The sequence below is a fragment of the Thunnus thynnus genome, chromosome 2, assembly GCF_963924715.1.
Source record: "Thunnus thynnus chromosome 2, fThuThy2.1, whole genome shotgun sequence".
NCBI lineage: Eukaryota > Metazoa > Chordata > Actinopteri > Scombriformes > Scombridae > Thunnus > Thunnus thynnus.
The window spans coordinates 1688575-1716243 of NC_089518.1; the positions used below are offsets into that span (position 1 = coordinate 1688575).

The window sequence follows — 27669 nt, forward strand, 5'->3', positions numbered from 1 at the left end:
GCAAGGGAATAGTACTCCAGATGACAACAGTGCTCGGACAGCAGTAGTCCATACGCAAAACACTCGTTACAGCTATATGGTTCTCATCAAGTAATTGAGTCAAACATCTCGGGCAGCGGAGTCCGAGGCGTGTTGTTTTCGTCGTTGTTTAGCTAGCTAGCCGGCATGACTTCTTTGACTCAGCGGAGTTCAGGCCTCGTGCAGAGGAGGACCGAAGCCTCGCGCAACGCCGCCGTCAAAGACCGTCCGTCCGGTGAGGAGGACGACGAGCCCCGACGTGGAGACGAGCAGGACGACGACGATACCGGAGACTCCAAAGAAACGCGTCTCACTTTGATGGAAGAAGTGCTGTTGTTAGGACTCAAGGACCGAGAGGTAAAATCTGATGGTCTTTGAGACTGTTAAATTAAGATAAACCTTGACGTTAAACGATGGGAAGTTACCGAAGCCAACGTTAGCTATATTTTGCTAATCGACATAGCTTTTACGTTAGCTAGCGTTCTTGGTTGTTATAATGCCAGCCGAGCTGACGAACGTTTAGTCTTTTGATCAATCCCGGTTAACGCTATGTTGCTATGAAGCGATCTTATACATGCAGTTAACTGTGGCGGTCTGTGAACTGAATGTTGTTTTTTTGACAGTCTTTCTTGTGACGTGTGTGCCTATTATTGCACCAGTTGCTTAACAGCTAGCAAGGTAAACAATAAAACATTTTTTGTCAGTGGTCGGGGTAATTTTGTTGGTGTAAATGTACATTTCAAGAAACGCAGAGTATTGCCACAAAGTGAAACTTTTAATCTGCTGTTCAAGGGTCATTCTGTACTGTGATCTTAACACTGACTAAACAGAATACTACTGAGAGAGAGGTACAATACAGTACCCATCAATAAGTAGGCTGTTGGCACCCCCTTGTATTGTTTCAAGTCATTTTTTTTAAACTCAAAGAAAAACATAAGAGGGAATTAGGATTTGTTCACTCTGATCAACAACAACAACCAACTTTAAAAACCAAACTGAAGACAAAGATCTACAATTTTGATATGGGATTAAACATTCTGATAATGATATGTCATAAACATCTTTATATGGATCCCTTACATTTAGTTAATGAAGAGTTCTGAAAGAGATATATACTGTGCAGGACATTATGCAGTTGAAAAATACACTTGTTTTTATTATCAAAAACGTAACTAATAGCAGCAGTGAACTTCATTGAAATAATAATAATTATTGTTACTGATGGTTATTATAATTGGCAAGCAAGCAAATGTTCTCCTTTTTATAGACAACTATTTATGTAATAGGTATTGGGCTAAATTAATATTTGATTAAGTTACTGTGATTAACAATAGCTTGTCATCAAAGACTGTTTATTTTCATGTATTAATTTTTCCAGTTTATCCTTTTACCCATACGATTTTATTTCTGTCTATACAACAAAAGCTACAGAAAAGCATTTGTCAACTACCATTTATGTCAGCAGATTGAAAAAGTCGTTTACTGTGTGTGTGTAATGATACAATAAACTGATACAGTTACTGAGAGTGAATGCTGCTGCAGAAACAAGACAAATAACTGCATTAGCTTTCACTGTCATTTGCGTCTCTCAATGTGCACACATTAGTTCTTGTGTTTTTCTGCCTAATAATCTCTCTGCCCTCCATTATTACCTATTCTAGCCGATTCAGGCTAGAATGTTTTATGTGATGATCAGACATTAGTTGAGGGGATTAATAACTCTGAAAAGGCACTGTGTCTCAGCCTTTAACTTTTCAGACAAACTACCGATATAATATCTGCAGTGAAAATCAGACATGTGTTTCCAATACATCCACTATAACTGTACTACCACACACTAAAATGTGAGTTGTGGATATATTTAGGCTAGAATAAGTATAACGCTAACCATTAACAACCCATTAGCCAACATCCACACTACTCACAAGCCATGACATGAGCTAGCTTCATGGCTAACAAATTTAGCAACAGAAACTGTAAGCATGTGTTTTATATAGCAGCTGTCAGTGTTACACTGACGAGAAAATGATAGAGCTGTTGTTCATTCACTCACTAGAATGGTTTTACTGACTGTTTCACAAATAAATGTAAAGTTTATTGAGGAGGCCTTGCATGAAGAATTGTCCCGCCAATGTATCGGTCGGGCTCTAATATCTACAACTTGCTGTAAATTGAGTCAAATATAAAACTGATCCATATCATCACTGGTGCCCCCAGTTTCATTATTATTTGAATGGAGATCATCTGTATGTAACCAAGATGTGAGTTATAGTTATACCGACATCTGTGTCTGGAAGTCCCAACAGATGGCTGGTCCATTTCCTCTCAAAACCTATAAAAAAATCATGATATATGAGAAATAAACATTCTTGTCTTCTCAAAAGACAAATCTGCGTCAAGTTTACAGACTAGAAATTGGGGAAGTAATTTTTTGATCAGTGTCAAAAAAATGAGATGATGATACATGTGCAGTAAAAATGAAAATCTTGGTGTCAAAATTTAGAACGCACAATTATGCTTCATTTATTACAGCCAAACAGTTATACATTAACAACATGTGATAGCGGGGAACGTCATTCAAAACTTGGCTACTTCATTACTAATGATTACTATAGCTGAATATGTACAACAGCAATAGAAATGACCATTCAACTCAACTGACAACTGTCCCATTTAATCTAAAGTCTCTAAAAACAATCCAGCACTTCTCTAACAGTCACAAGAAACAGATTCAGAGACAGCTTCAGGACACGCTTCATTAACATCACTAGTAGTTATGGGTTGAGACTGAGAGTATGACCTGCCTTGTTAAGTGATGTGCAAGTAATAACATTATAGCCAGTCAATTTTTTTTTTTCTGTAGTCAGGTGGTTAAATTATGGTTCAACAAATGAACTTGTAAACCTTCGCTATCACATTCAAGTTAGCTATATGAGACTCAACATTAACTTAATGTACGTTATATCACTGCAAAAAAAAAAGTGCATTATTCAGGCATTTTCAGCAGTGTAACTGGGAAACCAGGCATGCTTGTCATCATAGAAATAGATCATAAGACTGTGGTGTTTTTGAAACTTCAGCATAAAGGATTGTGATGTTAATTGCAAGTTCAGCAATATCTGCTGCCTCACCTTCGAAACACAGCTCTGTTTGCTCACCGGAGCTGCTTCAGTCTGCAGGTCTCTGGCACAGCAGCATGCACAGCCTTCAGTGGTGATAGGCTATTTCTCGTGATGTGTAACCAATCAGATGCTGTGGTGCTGTAGGTGGGACAGTGCTTGTGACCACAGAGTGCTGACTACAGACAGAAAGAGGCTGCTGCATCAGAGCTAAAGTAGCACATATCAGCAATCAGATAAAAAAATAAGGATTCCAATAGTTGTAAAAATGCTGAAAGTCGGATCTGATTATCAGTCGACCCCTAAAAAAATTATATATAACATTTTTACTTACAATTTTCATTCTTACTAATAATTCTTACTAATACTTATCTAGTACTCTGGAGAGAAGACCCAAGGCTACACATCATGGCAATGTTAAGTATATCTATGACAAGGCACAGTCACAGTGCTGCTGGATGTTTCTAAAGTAATGACTGAGTGCAGTACTGTGGTGAACTGATGTTTGTTTTGCTTCAGTAACACAGAACTTGTGAGGCCAATGCTAGAGGCATTCTAGGTTGCTTTCCTTTCTGCATATATGGTATAATGCTGAATCTGCATTAGCGCTAAAAAATTTATTTAAACTTTTTGTTTCTGGCTTCATTTGTACTGAGGCGTAGCTTCTGGATTTGGGTATACTTAACTGTTGTTAACTGCATGTTAACTTTTTAACAAACCAGAATTCTGATTCTTTTCCATGATATAGGGCTATACCTCATTTTGGAACGACTGCATTTCATCAGGATTGCGAGGGTGCATGCTGATTGAACTGGCCCTGCGAGGACGCCTTCAGTTGGAGGCCTGTGGCATGAGGAGGAAAGGTCTGCTGGCCAGAAAGGTAGGATATGTTCTTCTGCTTTATGACATAAATAGTTATTTTATTATTGTCTTTTTCACCTTGCTGGTGCTTTTCCACCACCTTAAAGACCTTTTATGCTTTTCCTTAATCTCTCTCTCTCTCTCTCTCTCTCTCTCTCTCTCTCTCTCTCTCTCTCTCTCTCTCTCTCTCTCTTGTATATATATGGGTCAATTACAAATAAGCCTTTTAAATTTTTTTTTTTTTTAATTTTTTTATAATGCCTTAAAAATGTACAGAATACATTTATTTGATGTTGGAAGAGTGGGTTTAAACAAGTCTTAATGGTTGCACAACATTTACAGGGATTTAGTTCAGTTCTAGACTATATTTGCAATTGCACCAGCCAAAAAATGTCAGGTGGTGCAACCAAAAGTTTCTTGAAAAAAAAACACACTTCCTTCTTTTTTTTTAAAGTAATTTTTTTTAGCAAGTATACCTGAGAGTGTCTACTCTGCCTAAAACATTACTATTTTGTGGTTGAGCTGGGCATTAAAAGTATAAATTATATAAATTATAAAATATTATATAAATTATATAAAGTATAGTATACATTTAATTAATATATTTAATGATATACATTTGTATATCTCAGTTTAACATGTTTATTTAATCAAGAAACTACATTCCTTCTGGTTGCACCCCCTGAATTACTGGTTGCGCCACCTGACATTTTCTATTATTTCCCAATTATTCAGGCATCTACTTGGATATGTATTTAACCTTTTGACTTTGCTAGCTAACTCATTCATTCATTTTTACAATACAATAAAGAGTTTTAGACTAAAACAACTTTTTCTTAGTTTTATATTGGTTGTACCACCTGACATGTAAACAGTACAAGTCTAACTATGAAGAGAAAATAGCAATTTTTTAGCAATATATGAGAGAGATTTAGATACCTTTCACTCATCAGTCAAGGTCAGTTGGGATCCTTTAGATGATGCAATATCCTGTTTACTCATCTCTCTCTTCAATTCAAAATAAGTTGTATGAATGCAGTTGCGCCACCCTGACATTTCAGATATACAGATTTCCAGACAAAGTTGTTTTTAATATTCCAAACAATTTAAGAACAATTAAACTATTAAACTTTGTTTATTTGAAAGGTTTTCAATATAAAATTATGCCCCCATATTTATGTTATATTAATTCATATTTTAAATTACATATTTAATACATTTCATATAGTGTTAACTTCCTCGGACGGTTGCGCCACCTGACATTTTGAGGGTTTGAGATGGAAAAACATGAAATATCTATAATTTATATGATAAACTAGAAATATGTTCACTAATAATAACAATAATAATAATAATAAATAGGTTTAATAGAATAAAATGAAGCTTATTATGAATCATTTAAAATTATTTAAAATCAAAGTAGTGCCCTCGGACACAAAACTCTGCATGTCACGTCATTGACCCATATATATGTGTGTATATATATATATATATATATTATACAGCATGGCAAAGTAAAATAAGTTGTTTACCTGTTGGAGGTGTGTTGGTTGTCTGCAGCTTTTCATTAAACATATCACAGTGGCTGTTTCTGCTTGTACTATTTCTCCCTGAATTGTAACTATGTCCATATCTCAGGGCAGTGTTTCCCATAGCATTGGATTCTGTCTGTGGTGGTAGCTGATGAGGGGGCTTTCTTAATAATTCAATAATACTGTTTATGAGGTACTCCACTGTAAATAGCACACAGCTCTGTACAGCTAACCTTGACAACTCAGCTGTATTTTGACAGTGTTGTGTTAAGAACATAGACTAACTTATCAGAGATAACTTGCAGGGTTTTAGTAAGTATTTTAATGTTTTCTACACTAAAATGTGTTATACAAGTAGCGTAGCTACTTTCAGGAATAGCTCAGTGTGCGGTCAAGAGAGAGCATGTGTGTGGCTGCGCTAACACCGGTCTGTAGCGCACAGATGCAGGGACTAGCCAGAGGATGATCACAGCTTAGAACCAGAGCCAGTGGCGTCTATCATTTTTCCAACCCAGTTTAGATGAAACCACACCCACTTCTGTATGATGAAAGCATCAATATAACAAACTGTCCCAAAATGCATTGCATCTCTTCATACTGTGCTATGGCGCAGATGAGCCAGGTTACAAGCTGTCGTAATTTTCGCTGTAGGACTGTTAATATGCCACTTTATGAAGTTTAAATATTTTTTCAGGTTAGAAAGTAACCATGTACATTCGCAATATGTGGTCGGTTTATCCAAATCACGCCTGTTTGTAAATCTGCTCAGACGTTTTCAGACATGAAAAAAAAGCTCATAAACGACAGTACTTCTTAAGGAAACTTAAGAAGGCAAAATTCCCATCCCAAATTCTTGTTAACTTTTACAGAGGAACAAAAGAAAGCCTCCTGACTAGAAACATCAGAATTTGGCATGGGATGTGCACAGCCCAAGACAGGAAGGCTCTGCAGCAGGTGATTAAAACCGGCCAGAACATCATCGGTGCCCATCTACTGAGCATCAGTGATATTGGTTAGGTGAGGTGCCGGCATAGAGCCCAAAGGATACTAAAAGACAATACCCACCCCAACCACAGCTTGTTTACCCTGCTGCCATATGGCAAGAGATACAGAAATATCCGCTGTAGTACCACCAGACTACAGAGCAGTTTCTTTCCTCAGGCTGTGAGACTCCTCAATTCATCCTCTGCACTCATAAAAAGTAGTTTTATTTTAATGACTTATTATTTATTAATCCATTTATATAATTTCTGTTTTTGTGAGTAGCATTAAAGGACTACAAACTACATTTCGTTATACAATCTTGTGTGGTAAAATGATAATAAATTAATCTTGAATTTTGAATGTGAAGAGCTGCTGGCTGAGTGAGACCAGCTGGTCATCTCAGCTGTTAGCAGCCCGACTCCTAAGATGATCGGCCAGTCAACACATTGTCGTTCCGGGGAGAACGTGATCTGATCAACTGATCTGTGCAGCTCTTTGGAGATTTACCACTGGCTCTCCGCAGCATTTTGATATATGATATAATTCCTTTTGGAATATAAATGTTGGTCTCACAGATGAAATCTAAAAGTTGTAGGTGCCACATTAGTTTGTCTGAATGTAAAGTGAAGCCTCCTGTTTTTACTGGACAGAACAACAGCGCTGCCTCTAGGGCTCTATATGTACAGATGTCACCACATTTCAATAAATATAAATGTATTAAAATGAACAGATCAGTCTGTATTACATTTTATTTTATTTTATTAAGCGTCCTCGTCCTCAGAAGTTTGTACTGTGATAAAATAATGTCAAATCAAAGCTCCACTAACACTCTTTTTCTCACGAAAAAAAAATCTTATTGACAGAGAGATGTAGTAAGTAAGTAATGTTTTATTAAACCAAAGTAAATTAATGTGCCAATTAAGGATTAATAAGATATGGGATATGGATGTCAGTATGGTCCAGTGTTTCCCCCATAATAGTACAGGCCTGACGGGCCCCCAGGCCGCTGAGAACCCCTGTCAGGCCAAAAAAATATTTTGTAATGCCAAAAATAATGCCAAACATCCATTCATTCGGAAATCAATAGCGTTTGGGAGCCACTGTACAACTCTGTTTTGAGTCGTGAGTTAACCTCTGTGTTGTTGCCGAGGAAACTCTTGGTAGTGTAGCTCCTTTTTAAGGAACAGGACAGTGCATAAAATGTGGCGTAGCTGGTGAGGGCGTGGTTGAGTGAGCGAGCGAGTGGCAGAAAAGTGATGGTATGCCGGAGCAGAGGAAAAGGTTAGCAGTAAGGTGTCAATCTGGCAGTAAATGTACAGTACAGACTACAGTGTGTCAGTTAATAAATGTTGCAGCTTGTCAAGACCAAGAAAAGTCATGTCTGTTTCCCCAACTGCTGGAAAAGTGGAGGGGGTTAGCCCCAAAGGTAGCAACAATTGGTTAGGCCGTATTCAGACTAAATCAGGCAGTGTGGTGTTCAGCCGCAGGGTTGAGCGGAAGTGTGTGGGGTTGTGGGCGTGTTTATTTATGCTCTAGAGCGTAACCGCTGTGAAACAATCAGAAAATAAAGTTTTATTGATCTGATTCACCAGCTTTCTTGCTACCAACGCTCCCTCTTTTCATTCACTGTCTAGCTTGCTTGACCACAGCTGCTCTGTCTCTCTCTCGCTGGTGCTCTCTATCTCTTTCTCTGTCTCTCTCTCTGTCTCTCTGTCTCTCTCTCTCTCTCTCTCTCTCTCTCTCGTCTTTTTTAAAATGAGTTGGGAAGTTGACAGCACAGTCTACTTTACTTTTAACGTTATCAAACAAAGAGAAATGTCCTCCCCTCCTAGTAACGTGTTTTTACTCCCCCATGGCAGAGTTTACAGCTCTGATCAGTCTGATCTCTGGCTGTGATTGGCCACTGCAGCCTTCAGCCGCAGTGACGTTGGGTTGCATTTCTCCAAAAGTTGACTCTGGCTCAACTTTCCAGCTGCAGTCCGGTGTGGTGCTGCAGCGGCCAAAACGGCCACAGCTTAAACGCACTACCCCCATTCAAATGAATGGGATTTTGTCTGAATATGGCCTTAGCCTAACCTGCAGACTCTAAACAGAGAAATAGAAAACGGAGGAATATGACCCCTGGGCACTGCTGCTAGGCCAAAGCAATCAACCTAGGGGAAACAGTGGTCAGTGGTGTAAGTATGAGTGATGAATGTGAGTGTATATGCTGTAAGATGTGAAACAAGGTATAAAGATAACATAGGACAGCAGAACTAAACCAAACCTAAAACGGGTGGTTATAGAGAAAAGATGAGAGAGGGCTGCCTCAGCAGCAGCAGCATGGCAGAGAGAGAATGGACTAACATACCCAGCTCTCTTATATTGCAATCAGGATGAGTTGATTCACGTCATCCTCCTAGAAAAATATAAAAGTCAAAAGTCAAAAGGTAACTAAGCTCAGTTTTTAAACTTTTAAGCTGTTAATATGAAGGAAAGTTGATTTTCAATTCCCCTCTGCCCCGTCTAATCCCTCTCCTTAGAGGCAGGACATTGAGAGAGGGGTAAGGGGGCAAGAGGACTGTCAAAACCCAATGTCCTGCCTCTGAGGAGAGGGATAAGAGGGGGTAGAGGGGCGTCAAAACCCAATGTCGTGTCTCCGAGGAGAGGGATGAGAGGGGGTAGAGTTCCTTAGTGTTTTTTGGCAAGGGTGGTGTTCAAAGCCACTGATGAACTCTGTGAAAGCTGTGACATTTCACAGGACGCCCAGCTGAAAGACGCCTCTTTGAGCCAGCACCTGACTGCCTGTGTGCCACAGCAGTAGGCTGGCAGCCAATCATCGGGCCTTGAAGTCTGGAAGTCCACCTTAATGTGGCAGCCCTTTTGCTGGTCAGGCTGCTGGACTTCCTGAAAATGTGAATGGCTGACAGCAGTTTGGAGGGGTTGGTCTTCAGGAGGTGGTACTGCTTAGCCATTCCCACTAGCCCAGCAGTGACGAAGGGATTCTGTCCATCTTTTCAAATCCTCCATCATGTCCTCTACAAGAGAGACATCACTTGAATGTGTGATATCTAAGAAGGAAATAAGTTTGAATGATATGTTTATCTTTAAATTTCAAGTTGGCATTATAGGAACTGTCCATTGATCTCCACTGAAGCTATGAATGCTAGAATATGTGTTCGTATAGCATCTTTCTAGTCTTCCAACCACTCAAAGTGCTTTCACACTATGTGTCACATTCACCCATTCCCACACACATTCATACCCACTCTACCTCCTGAGCCACAGCCTCCCCCCTTCATATGAACTGTTATTCTAGATAGGAGAAGTTATTTGAAACAATCTTACCGTGTAAGTAGACATCTTTGTTTTCAAAAGCACCAAATCACATGTGAATATAAACTTACACACTCACAGCTCACCTTCTTGTGGCTTATCAGCAGCAGCACTTGTGAAGGGTTGGGTCTGTTGTCCTGTCAGTACACCTGTGAAGAGTAGTAGATGCTAGTATTAAATCAATTATTAACATTTCTCAAACTGCCCATTTTCTGATGTAATGGTACGAGGCAGAGAAAAGTCTAGCTAGAGACTTGATAAGTCAGACATGTTGGTTACTGTAACAGCTTTAAGGCTTTATGAGAATAATACAATAAAATACTGTACGCTTGTGCTACATATGTAGAACACATATTAAGTAACAGTGAGGTCTCCAAAATGTCTCATGTAACATATTGCTGGTCAGCTGAAATGTTCATAATTAACCATAATTAAGTTCTTGCAGTTGCTGTTGCTCCTGAGGCATAGTGCTTGGTTCAGTGGTGGCTCCTATAGATATAAAGAAATATATCCATTCTGTGTGTCTCAGGGGTGAACAGTAATTGAACAGAACTACTTTGTTGCTTTACTTAAGTACTACTATATTTTGTATTAGTAATTTTACTGCAGCACTTTGTCCACTATTCAGTTCTTACAAAATGTATGGAAATTAGGACAAGGGGCCATTGGTGTAAAATGTAGTGCTGTTAAAACAGAATCTTGGCAGAAAATATATTTCCTCATTTTTTTTACTATTATTGAAATTACTGTTGTTTATTACTTACCCGTAAATGACTGATATGCCGGCTGAGTAAGCCTTGGGGGTTGTAAGAAGCCCAAAGAGATTGTTTCTGTAAAACATTAGAAGGATCAACATTAACCATGGTCCGGTGGTCCTTGACCCCTAAATTATACAGTGTGGCCACTAAAAACACAGCATTGGTGGCCCCAATAAACATTACTTGCACTGGCCACCAAATTCAGTGGCCTGATTGGCCACTTGAAATGAAATTAAGTGTCTTTCCCTTATTGGGTAATTTAAACTGGAAATGTTGGGAGTCTTACTATCACAGTTATTGTGAAAATATTGGCTTTACTTCTCGATGTTAGTTTTAACAGTTCTGCTCTCTTCTCTGGATTTGTCGGACAAACAGCTGTAGATTTTAGCCACTGCTGCCTGGTGTTTGCATGACGCCCCAGTTTGTCCTGCAGGGCACGAACACAGCTCCAACTCCATGTCCACAACATAGGTTTGCCTGAACCCCTCCACCATGAACTTCTTCTCCTCAGTCTATTGAAAACATAAGTAATACAAGGGGCAGTATATTTGGTGTGTGTGCATATAGATTCCTCTGTGATATAGATTCCTCTGTGACAAACCTGTAGGATGTCAACTAATGACAGCTGTTATGATCCATTACCTGCTGAAAATGCGAATCTTGGGGAAGGAATCTGTATCTCTAGAATGATTCCCAGCGTCCAAGGGCACCATCAACAATGCGTGTCTCCATTGTTTCCCCTATAATTTTACAGGCCTGGTGGACCGCCAGGCCAACAAGAACCCACGCTAGACCAAAAAATATTTGTTTAAATACGAAAAATAATGCCAAATGCCCATTTATTTGGAAATCAATAGCATTTAGGAGCCTCTGAGCAGCGCTGTTTTGTGAGTCAACGTCTGTGTCGTTGCCTGGGAAACTCCTGGTAGCGTATCTCCTTTAAAGTAATAGAGCAGTGTGTAAGCGAGTGAGTGGTTAAGTGAAAGAGCGAGCGGCAGAAAAGTGATGGTGAATGCGAGCAGAGAAAAAGGTTAGCAGTAAATTGTCAATCTGTAAGTGAAGTAGTGTCTGTAAATGTACAGTACAGGCTACAGTGTGTCACTTAACAAATGCTGCAGCTTCTCAAGACTGAGAAAAGTTTTGTTCTTTCCCCATCTGCTGGAAAAGTGAAGGGGGTTAGCCCAGAAGTTAGCAACAATGGGTGAGCCTAACTGGACAAAGATAAACAGAGAAATAGAAAACGGAGAAATGTATGGCTGCTAAGATCGCTCCCTGCCAGGCCAAAGCAGTCAACATAGGGGAAATACTGGTGTCTTGAGCCTCCAGCCTTGATGTCAGGAGGGTGAAGAGCTGTGGAGGATTGAAGGCCTTCGTCCTCTACAGTATTTTGTCCTTGAGGACACACATTGTTGCTTCCGCAAAATTGTTGGTATTGTTTTGTCTGGTGAGAAGACTGCCTCTGTAACTGAGTGCTGGACAACTACCCTATGGTTGTACAGCCATTCCATGTGCTTCAGGTATTTTTCAAACCTGCAATTGATTAAAAAAAAAACCAAATGCACAAAACATGGGAAATGCACATACATCAAAAATGTAGTGGTTTTAATAGCTCCAGCCCTTCAGAAATGGTCTGCTCATCCTCCGACTGGCAGAGGAGAATGCCCAGCGGGAGGCCACCAGCACAGCTGTGGATCAGGAAGAGAAACACTCTGCAGTTCTCCCTGTCCATATTCCCTGAGAAATCTAAGAAGCACAGCTCCCCACTGTTCTTGAGTTGTTGCACTTTCTTCATCAAGGGAGAACACACAGCAACAAGAGGAGCTCCCTGGGAAGATGTGTCCATTAGGGCACAGCTGTCCTTGCACTTCTTGTTGTTGCTCTCCACTTGATTTTGTAGTGCTGCAAACATGGTTGGACCACTTTGAATGCCATACTCCTCCCGAAACACCTTGTGGAACAGTCTAGGAAACACATTAACTTAGTTGGTATGGGTGTTTCTTACATACTGCAGAAAATTGTAATTCCATTCACTGAATATGTTATACTATTTCATTGCATTGTGACAAATACAGTGGGTAGTAGTTATCTTGACTTTTTTTCCCAATGTGATGCCCACATTTGCACATAGGGCAGGTCGGGGCAAATCTCCATGTTGGCAGATGCATACACAAATTTCCGTCCATATTCCATTTGGAGATCTTGTTTAAGTACCGCCAGAGCAGATGTGGGGGTGGTGCCAATTTCAAATAGCCCTGTCAGGACTTCTGTTTCTTTCCCCCAACATCTCGGTGGCGGATGGCGTCCGCAACATACAGGTGGTAATTGTGCCTATTGACTATTCGTACCTCAAACAGGAAATCAGATGTGGGTCTTCAATCCTATAACATATATCTATATATCTATATCTATCTATATATCTATATATATATATCTATCTATCATCTATCTAATCTATCTATCTATCTATATGTGTGTGTGTGTGTGTATATATATATATATATATATATATATATATATATATGTATGTGTGTGTGTATATATATATATATATATATATATATATATATATATATATATATATATATGTATGTGTGTGTATGTATGTGTGTGTATATATATATGTATATCAACATTATGTCTAAAAACAATGAAATTATGAGTGGATCAATAAACTCACTTGCTCTTTTCTCCACCAGTACTCTTCAATGTCACAAGCATTTTAGCTTGACAGCAGATTCTTAGATGCTCTGCTGCTGATTGCAGCTTTCACATTCACCCTTTGCTGACATTTGTAACTTGCCTGAGCAAAATATAGTAGATTTACTGCAGTATTGGCCAAAGGAAAAAGGTCCACTAAGAAGTTGCTTTAGGAAATTTCGACAGCAGAACTCTTACTCCAACCTTGGTCGGGTAATATCCACCCTCCATGTCACCCCTGACAACCCCTTCAACAGTGTCACCCACTCCTTGGCCTATGGCAAGTGGCATCAAAACCAACGTGGTCTCCCAATGAATCCACCTCTTCATAATGGCAGACATGGTACCTGAACATAACAAACTACTATTAATTAAAATCCACACACATAATAAAACTGTCTGCCTTCACATATATCTCATACCCATATCTTAGATATCTGATATTCAAGAAAAATGACAACACTATCAACTACCATACCAACACAGTCACTATTATGGAGAATGACTATGACAGTATTAGGAAAAATAAAACATCTGAGTGATATGTAGGCTAAGCAGTGTTCTGACAAAATGATCTAATACTGTAAGCTAATACAATGAATTAATGAATGATGTTCCTCATAGTAAGTTACTAAGTGACTGATATTGTCAGGTACCTTCAACTGCATGTACTTCTCTATGTTGTCCTGTTGTCCTGAACACGCACAAAGACCAGGTCTGAAATAAAAGCAAAAAAACATTAACAAAACCATCACAATGCAGCAGGCCCAACTTAGCGACATCATTAATTTATTAGCTACGAACAGTACTAGGTTAAACGTCTCTATTAGGCCGTATTCAGACCAAATCAGGCGGTGTGGCAAAAATGCCAGTCCTCCCATTCATTTGAATTGGGGTAGTGTGTTTCAGCTGTGGCTGTTTTGGCTGCTGCGGTGCCACACTGGACTGCGGCCGGAATGTTGAGCCAGAGTTAACATTTGGAGAAACGCAACCTGACGTCACTGCGGCTGAAGGCTGTGGTAGCCAATCACAGCGGGAGATCAGACTGCTCAGAGTTGTAAACTCTGCCACCAGGGAGTACAAAGACGTTACTAGGACAAGGGGAGGACATTTCTCTCTGTGTGATAACGTTAAAAGTTAAGTTTAAATTTTCTGTTGGCTTCCCAACTCATTTAAAAAAAAGACGAGAGAAAGAACTGAAAGCACCAGCGAGAAAGAGAGAGCAGCTATGGTCGAGCGATCTTGAAAGTGAATGAAGAGAGGGAGCCCTGTTAGTGAGAAAGCCAGTGAGTCAGATCAAGAAAACGTTATTTTCTGGTTGTTTCACAGCTGTTATGTTCTAGAGCCCAAATAAACATGCCCACAACCCCACACACCTGCGCTCGACCCAGCGGCTGAACGCCGCACTGCCTGATTTGGTCTGAATACAGCTTTAAGCCCATGTACCATATAAGCCCACTTGCAACTTCTGAGGCAAATAAAAAAGAAAACGTTTGTTTTTTTGATGTGTGAGGTTTCTTCCAATGAAGCTGCTTGTTACATAAATTACACTTTTTATTGTAAGTCAATCATATTTGTCAGTATTGCGTTATCGAAGCACATGTGTTACATGTGCCTGCTGATCCCAGAAGAAGATGCAAAAAAACTTTTAGGAATGCACGATATTATTGGCATGTCATCAGTATCGGCCGATATAAGCTCTAAAATGAAATATCGGCATCAGCCGAAATGAACATTTTCTGCCGATTATGAGAGGCCAATTTGTTGCCTTCTCCTCCGCCGCATAACTGTGCTTCCCTCCACAGACTGTTTCACCCTGACGGTCCCGGTGCTTCCTCTGCATGCTCCACTTCACTCAGCTGCACCAGCTGCTTCTTCTAGCAGAGGCTAGCTGGCTGTGCTTCCCTCCAGCCATTCTGCTGCCAATAACGCTCCACTAGCCTCTCAGCTAACGTTAGCCCTGGCTCTCCGTGTAGATCCAACTAGAGCAATCGAGCCCCGGTTTGTTATTCAGGTTAAAGTGGGAAGAAGCAGTGGGTCTGACAGGCAGCTTGAGTGATGTGGAGCCTGCGGAGGAAGCACCGGGACCGTAAGGGTAAAGAGTCCGCGGAGGAGCTGCTATGTTCGGCTGCACAGACAGGAAACACTTCGGCTGACAGGATGTACCAGTCTGTTGCTCTGTTTGGGGAAAAAATCTTCTTCTTTTTGGTTTATAATGGCGGTTGGCAACCAGCGCATTAGGTGCATTACTGCCACCTTCTGCTCTGGAGTGTGGACCAGAGATTAAATCCTACATGTTAATCCTGTCTGTCTAATGAACTCAATGAAAACTCTACTGTTCCACCCACTTGGCAGGTTCATTAAAGTTTTAATACTGACCTCCTGAACTCCAGTCTTCCTAAGTTCTTCCTTCATATATTGTCTTTCTTGATCATACTTAGTACAATCTATGATTGCATGTGTAATAGTCTCCTCAGCCAGCTGGAAAAAAATATGTGCATATATCGGTATCGGTATCAGCAATAGGCCACAATGAGTTGGAAATATCGGCATATCGGCAAAAAATCCAATATCGTGCATCCCTAAAAACTTTGGTGATTTTGGTACCCTCAGAAGATACCATGTTTTGCCTATTTTTATTCTTGTTTTTGGTAAATACTCATTTGTTATCAAAATTTAAGTGATTAGTGGTTTGAATAAGACAAATGTTAGAATATTAACTTGAATTAGAAATATTTTGAAATCAAAATATGAGTTTTAGCATGCTGGAAAACAACTAGACAACATGCTGCATCAATACAGTAGCTGCACAGTATGGTTCATTGCAATGACATAAAGCATGATAAGCATGTATAGTTTACATTTACATATAGTTTACATATAGCTTACATTATTATACTATTAAATAGTATTAAATGTGTATGTTTATCTTTATTTTTTTAATTAACATTTTTACCTGGTGGGCTTAAAGGGAAGCTACAAAAAAATCACACTGTCGGGGGTGGAAGTAAATGAGTATAGCTAATTACTTCTCTGCATGATAAATTTATACTTTTCGTGTTAGAGCACCATATATAGATTTATTTCGTAAAGTTTTTTTAATGTTAGGTGCATGGAATCAAATATGTTGTCTTTTAACCATAAATTCACCGATGTTCCCTTTAAGCTCACCTGCTCCCATTAAGCCCATTTGAATGTGTTTCAATGGGGATTTTCTCCCTTATGACGTTTGAACCATTTTCTTCCCCAATTTTGACCTCACATGATGAATCAGCTCCATAATTCAGATAACTAATACCCATATTTAAATATCAGTGATATTGCATAGGTCAGTTCATCCTGGATAGGCCTATATTCTATCCTGACATAAGCAATAATTTTGAATCTTTACTTTTCAGATGAGGTTGCTGGTTGGGGCGGATGGTGATCTTCCTGGGGACTGTGATGTCATCAATACATTTACTGATGTAACCGTAGACGGCTGACACATAGTCCTCCAGTTCAACCCTGCCATGTTGGTGCAGCTTCTCTGAATATCTTCCAGTTGATTTGCTCAAAGCAGTTCTGAAGCATGGGAACAGCTGTATTGGACCACACAGTGATGTTCTTCTGTGTGGACTTATTGTGTCTGAGCACAGGACGATGAGCAGGAATCAGCATGATAGAAATGTGGTCAGAGAAGCCCAGATGGGGACAGGGCACTGCTCTGTATGCCTCACGTCTGTTAGTGTACACCCGGTCTAGCGTGTTGTTTCCCTTTGTTGCTATGGAGACATGCTCATAGAACTGAAGCAGAGTGTCTGTCAGCTGAGCGTGGTTAAAGTCCCCTGCTACCATGAAGAATGCCTTCAGATGCTTGTTCTGGAGCTCACAGATGTGGTCATATAGCTCCCCAAGAGCCACGTTAGCATTAGCACTTGGGGGAACATACACAGTCACAATGAACACAACTATAAACTCCCGCGGCAGATAGTGTGGCCAGCACTCAGCATCAGATATTCCACTGCTTTGGAACAATGGCTGCTTACCAGAGAACAGTGGGTACACTAATGCTTATTGATGTATCAATCAATCAATCAATCAGTCAATCAATTTTTATTTATATAGCACCAAATCACAACAAAAGTCATCTCAGGGCACTCTTCATACAGAGCAGGTCAAGACCATACTCTTTAATTTACAGAGACCCAACAATTCCCCCATGAGCAAGCACTTGGCGACAGCGGTCAGGAAAAACTCCCCTTTAACGGGTAGAAACCTCAAGCAGAACCCGGCTCTAGTTGGGCGTCCATCCGCTTTGACCAGTTGGGTTGAGAGAGAGAAAGAAAGGGAGGGGGGCAGAATAGCAACAATCACAACAACGACAACAGCAGCAGCCAGGGAAGGATGCCAACAGGACAGTGAAGGACCATGAAGGCTCGGCTCGGAACCCAGGGTTTCCTGCGAGAGGAGAAAGCACAAAAAAAACTCTGGGGAAGAAGGAAAGTTAGTGGCATGCATTGATGTTACATGAATGCATACAGGTGGAGAGGAGGAGGAGGAGGAGAGAGGAGCTCAGTGCATCATGGGAAGTCCCCCAGCAGTCAAGGCCTATAGCAGCATACCTAAGGGCTGATCCAAGGTGAGCCTGGTCGGCCCTAACTATAAGCTTTATCAAAAAGGAAAGTTTTAAGCCTACTCTTAAACATAGAGAGGGTGTCTGCACCCCGGACCGAATCTGGAAGATGGTTCCACAGGAGAGGAGCCTGATAGCTGAAGGCTCTGCCTCCCGTTCTGCTTTTAAAGACTGTAGGAACCACCAGTAAACCTGCATTCTGGGAGCGCAGTGTTCTAGTGGGATAATACGGTACTATGAGCCAATGAGAAGCCAATGTAGTGAAGCTAAAATGGGAGAAATGTGATCTCTTTTTCTAGTTTTAATCAGTACACGTGCAGCTGCATTCTGGTTCAGCTGGAGAGTCTTTAGAGACTTGTTAGAGTAGCCTGATAATAAGGAATTGCAATAAGCCAGCCTAGAAGTAACAAATGCGTGGACTAGTTTTTCTGCATCTTTTTGGGACAGGATGTGCCTGATTTTTGCGATATTACGTAAGTGAAAAAAGGCAGTCCTTGAGATTTGATTTATGTGGGAGTTATATATATCATATCCTGATCAAAGATAACTCCCAGATTCCTTACGGTGGTGCTGGAGGCCAGGGTAATGCCATCCAGAGTAGCTATATCATTAGATAATGTGTTTCTAAGGTGTTTAGGGCTAAGCACAATAATTTCAGTTTTATCTGAGTTTAGTAGTAGAAAATTGCAGGTCATCCAGGTCTTTATGTCCTTAAGGCATGCTTGGAGTTTGTTTAACTGATTGGTTTCATCAGGCTTCATTGATAAATATAAGTGGGTATCATCTGCATAACAATGAAAATTTATGGAGTGTTTCCTAATAATATTACTTAAAGGAAGCATATACAAGGTGAACAGAATTGGTCCAAGTACAGAACCTTGTGGAGCTCCGTGTCTAACTTTTGCCTTCATGGAGGATTCATCATTAACATGTACAAACTGAAATTGGTCTGATAAATAGGACTGAAACCAGCTTAATGCTGTGTCAATTAATTCTTCCAGTCTCTGCAAAGGGATTTGATGGTCAATTGTGTCGAATGCGGCACTAAGATCTAACAGGACAAGTATGGAGACAAATCCTTTGTCCGATGCAGTTAGGAGGTCATTTGTGACCTTCACCAGTGCTGTCTCTGTGCTATGATGTGCTCTAAATCCTGACTGAAAATCCTCAAATAAACTATTGTTATGTAGAAAGTCACGTAACTGATTAGAGACTGCTTTCTCAAGGATCTTAGAGAGAAATGGAAGGTTAGATATAGGTCTATAATTGGCTAAAACACCTGAATCAAGAGTAGGCTTCTTAAGAAGAGGTTTAATTACAGCTACTTTAAAGGACTGTGGTACATAGCTTGTTACTAAAGACAGATTGATCATATCTAGTAAGGAAGTGCTAACTAAGGGTAAGGCTTCCTTAAGCAACCTAGTTTGGATGGGGTCTAAGAGACAGGTTGATGGTTTGGCTGAACAAATCATTGAAGTTAGTTCAGGAAAGTTGACTGGAGAAAAACAGTCCATATGTATGTCAAGATTTACAGCTGTTTCTAAGGTGCCTGTGTTTGGGGAGAAAATGGTGCCTGTTGTGGGAAGGAGGTGGTTAATTTTGCCTCTAATAGTTAGAAATTTATCATTAAAGAAGCTCATAAAGTCATTACTACTGAGAACTATAGGAATACATGGATCAATAGAGTTATGACTCTTTGTCAGCCTGGCCAAAGTGCTGAAAAGGAACCTAGGGCTGTTTTTATTCTCCTCTATTAATGCTGAGTAATAGGTGGCTCTGGCATTACAGAGGGTCTTCCCATGTTTTAAGACTATCTTGCCAGACTAAGCGAGATTCTTCCACTTTGATGGAACGCCAAATCCTCTCTGATTTTCGCGATGTTTGCTTTAATTTGTGGGTTTGGGAGTTATACCACGGAGCTAACCTCTTTTGTTTTATTATCTTCCTTTTTAAGGGGGCGATGGAGTCGAGTGTTATTCGTAATGAGCCTGCAACACTATCAACAAGATTATCAATTTAGGAGGGACTAAAGTTAACATAGGAGTCCTCTGTAGTATTGAGACATGGCATTGAATCCGGTACTGATGGAATTGCTTCCTTAAATTTATCTAAAACACTATCAGATAGACATCTAGTGAGGACATTTTTGTCCAATCGTGTGAAATCCAGTAATAGGAATTCAAAAGTTATTAAAAATGATCTGATAAAATAGGATTTTGTGGAAAAATTATTAAATGCAACTTCAATCCCATAAGTCAGAACAAGGTCTAGGGTGTGGTTAAGACAGTGAGTGGGATTATTTACACACTGAGAGAAGCCAGTTGAGTCTAATAATGAGATAAATGCAGTACTGAGACTATCATTATTGACGTCCACATGAATATCAAAATCACCTACTATAATTACTTAATCTGTACTAAGGACTAAGTTTGATTAAAAACTCTGAGAATTCAGATAGGAATTCAGAGTACGGGCCAGCCATATTTCTAGATATCAGAGCAGCTCCATCCAACGTGGGATGTATGCCGTCTCTCCTAATCAGACCAGGTCTTCCCCAGAAAGTCTGCCAATTATCTATGAAGCCCACATCGTTTGCTGGACACCACCTCGACAGCCAGCGGTTGAATTGTAACATGCGGCTATACATGTCATCACTGGTCAGATTAGGCAGCCGTCCACAGAAAATTACGGAGTCCGACATTGTTTTTGCAAATGTACACACCGGCTCAACATTAATTTTGGTGACCTCCGATTGGCGTAATCGGGAGTTGTTGCCGCCGACATGGATGACAATCGTACCATATTTACGTTTGTAGGCACCAAGTCCTCCTCCGCGGGTTTCCCCTGACAGCTCATTGCGGTTGGCTCGGAAGAAGAGTAGACCCTTGATCTGGTAAGCTGCGTCAGGCATGTTGTTGTTTAGCCGTGTCTCTGTAAGCAGAAGTGCGCAGCATTTCCTTATCTCCTTGTACCTGCTCAATTGGAGTCTCATTAAGTCTATTTTGTTATCCAGTGAGCAGATATTTGCCAGAAAAGTGTTGGCAAAGCGGGTCTGTTGGTAGCTTCCAGCCTGGCTAGCAGGCTGACTCGCTTGCCCCTTTTCTGCCTCTGGGCACACCGCTTCCTCCTTCCTCTCAGCCGGTGTGTTTCCCTTCTCTAGCCCACTGTTCTCAGGAGCCTCTATCTGCCTAATGCTACCTTGAGCTCTCATTTAATCACCACACTGGGATTCACGAGTTGAAGTAGTTCAGAAAAACAGTACTTCACCGTGTATCCTGTGTTATTAAGTACAACCGACGGTAGCTGAGAAGCCACTGCACTGCTGCACGCTGCCATGTTTTCCGCTGTTTTCCATAAACTGATTATGTGGGGGTTTTGGACTGTTGGTCGGACAAAACAAAACATTTAAAGGATTCAGCCTGGGCTTCTTGGAAAATGATGGGTATTTTTCTCAATTTTCTGATGTTTTTTATAGACCAAACAATTAATCAGAAAAAGTAACTTAATCAGTAAGTAAATCAATAATGAAAATTGATTTTAGTTACAGGCCTAGTTGAGTGAGTGGGTGGACTACAAAGCAGACAGTGTACAAAAGTTGTAAGCAGTTTCAATGTCTGATGTGACTGGGAACGTCAATCAACCATGTGAGCACAGCCTCTATTCATTAAAATAAAAGCATCATTTCACGTCTATTTCAGCAGCTGTCCTCTGATAACTACACTTTGTAATTGGCTGTCATCATTCTGTATTTTCTTTGCAGGTGATTTGTAAGTCAGATGCTCCAACAGGTGACGTGCTCCTGGATGAAGCCCTAAAACACATCAAAGACACCCAACCACCAGAGACTGTGCAGAGCTGGATCGAACTGCTCAGTGGTGAGTTCAGCCCCGCACTGGTGGTGTATCTGTGATGAGATATATAAACAAAACTGACCCATTGTGCTTCGCTCTGTTGGTACCCAACTTAATGTTGAACTATACATCATGTGGTTTGAAAATGCAGGTTGTTTAAAAGTGTATGTCTGCAATTACTGCACAGGCTGTGAGTGCCATTTGTATGAAATTAAAATTGAAAGTTTTGTCCACAAACTGCAACAGAGGCTGATGTTAATATATTTTGGGATAACTTTGATTTTTGATTAGGTTGACACACCCAGTTTTAAACTAGGAATCTGTCAGTATGCTGTCAGACTTGTGCCAACAACAATAAACCAAAAAATGTGTAGTAGTCTTTTTTTTTGACCAAAAAATACCAGGAACTGAGGAGTCCTAGAGTTTAACAGGGAGCTAAATATCCTTTTTGCACTGTTCGTATTTCCCCTGAATCTGATACGACAGGGTTCTCGCAAATCCTAAAAGAGTCTTATAAAACAATATAGAAGATGCTGAAGACAGTTAGCCAGGGGTTCTCAGAGAAGACACATTACCGTTTATTATTTCTGATAGACAGTTCCTACAATCTGGACAGTAATGTTTTAGTGCAGAGCCAAGCACTGACACACTGTATGTGGACAGAGTGAAGGAGAGGAGTGGACTTTTCAATTTGGTAATCACTCAGGTGGTGTTTCCTACAAGATAGCGAAAGTGGATGGAAGGTTAGTAGATATACTATATGTCCACAACTGCTGAGCTAGCTGACATGTATGTGTCTTAATGGGTATTATATACTATACTGTGAGTGAGAGAATGAGCAAGATTACCAGACTTACTTTGTTGTACGTTATCTAATGTCAATTTACTACATTCACTACCGGCTTATCCTGCATGTTTTAAACTAGTGTAGTGTCATAAGGTATCATACAATATTAAACTTGGAAATAACAACAAAAAAAGTGCTTAAATGGGTGCTTGGGGGATTGGTATTGGAATAGGACTATTTGTTTTGTCCTTGGTCTAGACTCAGACTCAGGCTCATTTGGACTCTCTTTACTTAAAATTGGTGTGTTAAGTCTAGACTGGGGTGGTTTTGACAGTTTGTATGTGCATTAGGACAGGGGAAATTATTCAATATTATTATTTGCTGAGTGGAATCCTATCATTATATGATCATACCGCATTATTGTAATACAGAATATTGTCAAATGAACAATTCCAAGCAAATTGTAATTAAAATTTTAAATCAATGTTTATTTTTTTACAGTAGAGTTTTATCTAATGTAAAGCAACAGTGGGATACAGTTAATTGCATTATCCATTAATTTGATTACTTTATGTGATTTTACATATGATTGATACATGGAGATAGAAAAATATCCAGAAAAATGTCCGTATTATTGTGACATTGCTGCCAAACATATGGCTCAGCCCTAACGTGCATTTGTTTTGCTGTGGAAAGGGTAATACATTTTCTATTAGGGCTGGGCGACATAACCAAAATCTCATATCCCAATATAGGTAATTTCATATGATAACGATATCTATCCCAGTATAGCACATTTTAATCCCCCTCTCAGTGCCGGTGGGGCTGAGCCCTCCTCGTGTGCGCAGCGAGGCAGGAAAGACAAACAGCGGTGGAGAGTTGGAGAGTTTAAAACAACTAAACTTGTTATGTTACTGTAAGTGCAATAAAAGCTTTGTGAGTAAAAAGCCAAGAAGAGTAATTTATCAATTTAATCTGTGCAAAAGTTGGACAGACTCCAAATGATGAAAAATATTGCCGTAAAGAGTGTGATTTGTGCCACAACGATATAAAAGATAGAGTATAATATGCAATGATAGACATTTTTCTCTTGTCACATGATATATATCATCATATTGCACAGCCCTATTTTCTATGTTTAGGTCTTAAAAAGGTCTTAAAACACATTACATTTGTGTGAGGCAACCCTGTGTGAAGATAAGTAGTATTGACTGATAAAAGATCAAACAGTAACAGCTCTGTTTTGAGATGCAGTTTTTGCATATGACAAAGCAACTACAGAGTTTTTTTGTTGTAGTTTACAGTGGTTGAATGGAAGTCAAAAGGCAGACATACAGAGGTGGAACAGGTGACGGAAAATAGCATAACACCCAACTCTCAAGAAGCAATGATCCACTGAGACTATAACTCTCATCTTTTCCTAGCAGCTTTAGTGAGTATGTTATACCACTCAGTTGGTTTGAAAGATGATGTCTCCATCTACAGTGGATGTTAGTCCACATCTACCACTGTAGTGTGTGCAGTTACTGAGATACTGGCACTGACTCTGTTCTTTCTGTGGTCTTTGCCATAGCATGTGGTTATACATGTAGATGTACACATCTTTTTGTGACAGCATTAACTGTCTTATTTTTATTGGCTTGTCTTTAGGAGAGACGTGGAACCCCCTGAAGCTTCATTATCAACTGCGGAACGTCCGTGAGCGGCTGGCAAAAAACTTGGTGGAAAAAGGTGTCCTCACCACTGAGAAGCAGAACTTCCTGCTTTTTGATATGACCACACATCCTCTGACCAACAACAACATCAAGCAGCGCCTCATCAAGAAGGTCCAAGAGGCTGTACTGGAAAAGTGGGTGAATGACCCTCATCGAATGGACAAGCGGTTGCTTGCACTCATCTTCTTAGCCCATTCCTCTGACGTCCTGGAAAATGCCTTCGCCCCGCTGCTAGACGACCAATATGACCTGGCCATGAAGAGAGTGCGGCAGTTGCTGGAACTGGAGCCTGAGGGGGAGTGCATGAAGTCCAGTACCAACGAGTTGTTGTGGGCTGTGGTAGCTGCCTTCACCAAATGAGGCTACCACAAAGAGGACAGCAAGCAGTTGTGGCATTCAAGTGGCATTGTACACTGGGGCACTGACCTTAACATGGTAACTTGACTGACTTGCATTCCGTGCCTGGACTTTTGGAATGGGCTGCACTCTTTTCTCACCCCTCCCCTTCCCTAATTTTCTTTTCCTTCCAGATAACTGTACTTCATGTCCCCCCCCCCCCCCTCCCCCTGTCATTTATGTGTTCACTTTTGCTAAAAAAAATACTAAGTCTCATGGAACTTTGAATGAAGTGGTTGGTGATGAAGCCAGAATCAAGATGTCGATACATGTCTGCTTTCTTTTGGGTATATCTTTCAGACACACCTACGAGGTATGTATGGTGCAGGTTGCTCTAGGTACCATCCTGACACATGTACAAACCATTTACAGGGCATGAAAGGAATGAAAGGTTAGCTGATGATTCTGAAAAGTCAAATCTTCTACCAAATGTGATTGAAGTGTATGGATATGAAGTATTTGGTGTCACAGCCTTCTTTGACTTTCATATTAAGCACAGGGAGACATCTAATGCGGTTATATCCAAAAGTGTGAGTCAACTAATAGAATTAGAATTTCAACTCAGTTGATGCCTCTTATTCCATCCCATCTATCCATCGTATGTATATACCTGCCTATCCTGTGCAGGGGGCAGGGGAATCCCAGCCCACACTCTAGGCAAGAGGTGGGGTACATCCCAGTAAATCACGGGGCTGACACATCGTGACGGGGCACTTGGAGAAAATCCAAATCCCACAAAGAAAGACCCCATCTGCCTGCCGGATTCGAATAAGGATTTTTTTGCCGTGAGGTGACAGTGCTGACTACTGAGCCACTGTGCTGCCAAACATTCCATCCCTTCTGGCCTAATGTGTGGAAGATCATTCATTTTGTCAACAGGACTGGGTCTAAGTCTGGACATGCATGGTAGCTTCCTGAGACAACATATAGGCCTTCCTTCCCAGGTAAATCCGAGGAAGATGGAGTGCTGATTTGTTTTAGTTTCCTTGTTGGTTAGGTAGACATCAGCCCTGTTCAATATTTTGGAAACACTTAAAAAATGAAAAGCAAAAATCTGGTGAACATCATTAGACAGACTTGTTAAGGGCGTGGTGTAAAAAGATAGTACTGGAATTACACAAATTGCTAAATTCTGCAAACACTTAGAAATACAAAGAGTGATGGAGGAAACAATTAAATACTTAATATACAAAATATTAATGAACCTCTCTGTCATAATTAATTGAAAACAGGTCTCAGTGGTTTGTGGCCAAAAATGTGTAGTAGTCTTTTTTTTTTTAATTATAACAACATATTAGTTTTGGTGGAGGATTGTTTCTCATCTAGATACACTGTCATGTGTACAGGTCTAATGTAAGTTAGGGTACATTCTGGAATCTAGTCTGAATGGTAACAGTTGAAAGCTTAAGTATCGTAGTCTGGATCCAGTGCCATGATTTTCCATTTTTGCCTGTATCTCCTTGATAAAAAGTGTAATTTATTGGACTGGCAGTCTGCCAGCTAACACCGTGAACACTGGGGTAAAATGGCTCTTTGCACGAGTGGCTGTTGAGAATCAAACTGAAATATTTTAGTAGAAGAAACAAACTCAGGAAAGCGGACCCAATCAATGCCAGTTACTTTTTATTAGCAGAATTCAAATACACATAGTTTTCACTTATTAGTGACTTTAAATAGAAACACAAATTAAGTAATCCACAGGGTTTAACACAGCTTGGGCTTGGTTTACAAATGATTGAACACATTCAAGTCATTCACTCTAGACATTTAGTGATGTACACTAATCTGAAGATGAATGTGAATTCCATCTCTATCCCCAGTACAGCAAGAGGTCCAGAATGTGTGTGTTTAGTTGCTTAAAAAAAAAATTGGATCAGACAAGCTGCTACCACAGCTCTCTCAAACATGAAAAAATAAAGTGCAACAATATCCCAAATGGCCTCATTTACATTATTACATTCATATATATTTTCTCCATTTAAACATACAAAAAACCCCAGAAATGTTTAAATATGGAGTTTTTACTGATTGCGCAGTGACTCCACACAAGATCTTAAAAGTCCTGCCCTTGTAGTGGAGGTTGGAACCCCAATCTATTGTCAGCTAATCAAATCTCTGAGTCAACTTGTTGACCAGCTGGGTAGTCCACTTAGAACAGACAGCTTCAGAGCTGTTGGACGGTGTATTTTGTTAATGGAGCTAGGCTAGCAGTTTCCCCCTCCTCCAGTCTTTGTGCTTAGCTAGGCTAAACATATTCCAGACTCATCACTGTATTGGATGCGTGGAGTTGAAAGTGTTATTGATCTTCTCATGTGAGCATGGTCTTGATGGCAAGCAACTGCATTTCTTAAACTGTCATCGATGCTTTAATGTGCAGACAGTCTTACTCTCAGAATAAATCCATTGTATTTAGCAAACATTTGTAAAAATCTGATGGATTATGTAACACGCTCACCAAAGTCTGACCAGAAGAATCAAAATATGGGCCCACATTCCATAAGTTGATGTATATACGTGTGCAGCAGCTTAATAGTCTGGCACATTAGACATTTTTATTACAATTGTACTATCTGCTATCTCAAATCTGTGGTTCAGCTGCTTTCAGAATGTTGGACATTGTGCTTAAAACATTCAAAGCCTTTTCATCGCCAACCGTATCTTGCTCTTAATTTCATATTGCCTCAATTTTATGAATTTTATTTTCACATTTGTTTAACTGTTCTCTGTTTTAACAAAACTTTTGCTACTCATCCTCATGGATGTTGTGAAAGACTTTGCTTTACTACAGATAGCCTCTTTCTGATCTTGTATGTAGCAAAAAAGCAGGGAGTGATTAGTCAGTGATTGTGGGGGAAGATGAGAGGTGACCAAGAGGTTTATGCATCAGAAAATCACCTCAAATTGTGGAGTGAATATGAGAGATTATATATGTTATCTAAATAAAGGGACCTCTAGTCTGTGTACTTTTCTTGACCCTAGAAAATAAACCAAGAGCTTTGAAGTGCCTAATCATACAACTGA

The 27669-nt window shown here is 40.1% G+C and overlaps 1 protein-coding gene across 1 annotated transcript; it reads left to right on the forward strand.

The window, feature by feature from the left end:
- The first annotated feature begins 111 nt into the window (after positions 1 to 111).
- LOC137189968 (Golgi phosphoprotein 3) lies at positions 112 to 27669 on the forward strand. Its single transcript, XM_067600061.1, has 4 exons — positions 112 to 375; positions 3886 to 4017; positions 21660 to 21774; positions 24188 to 27669. Exons 1-4 carry the CDS (start codon positions 166 to 168, stop codon positions 24610 to 24612), a joined length of 882 nt encoding a protein of 293 aa, XP_067456162.1. The 5' UTR covers positions 112 to 165; the 3' UTR covers positions 24613 to 27669.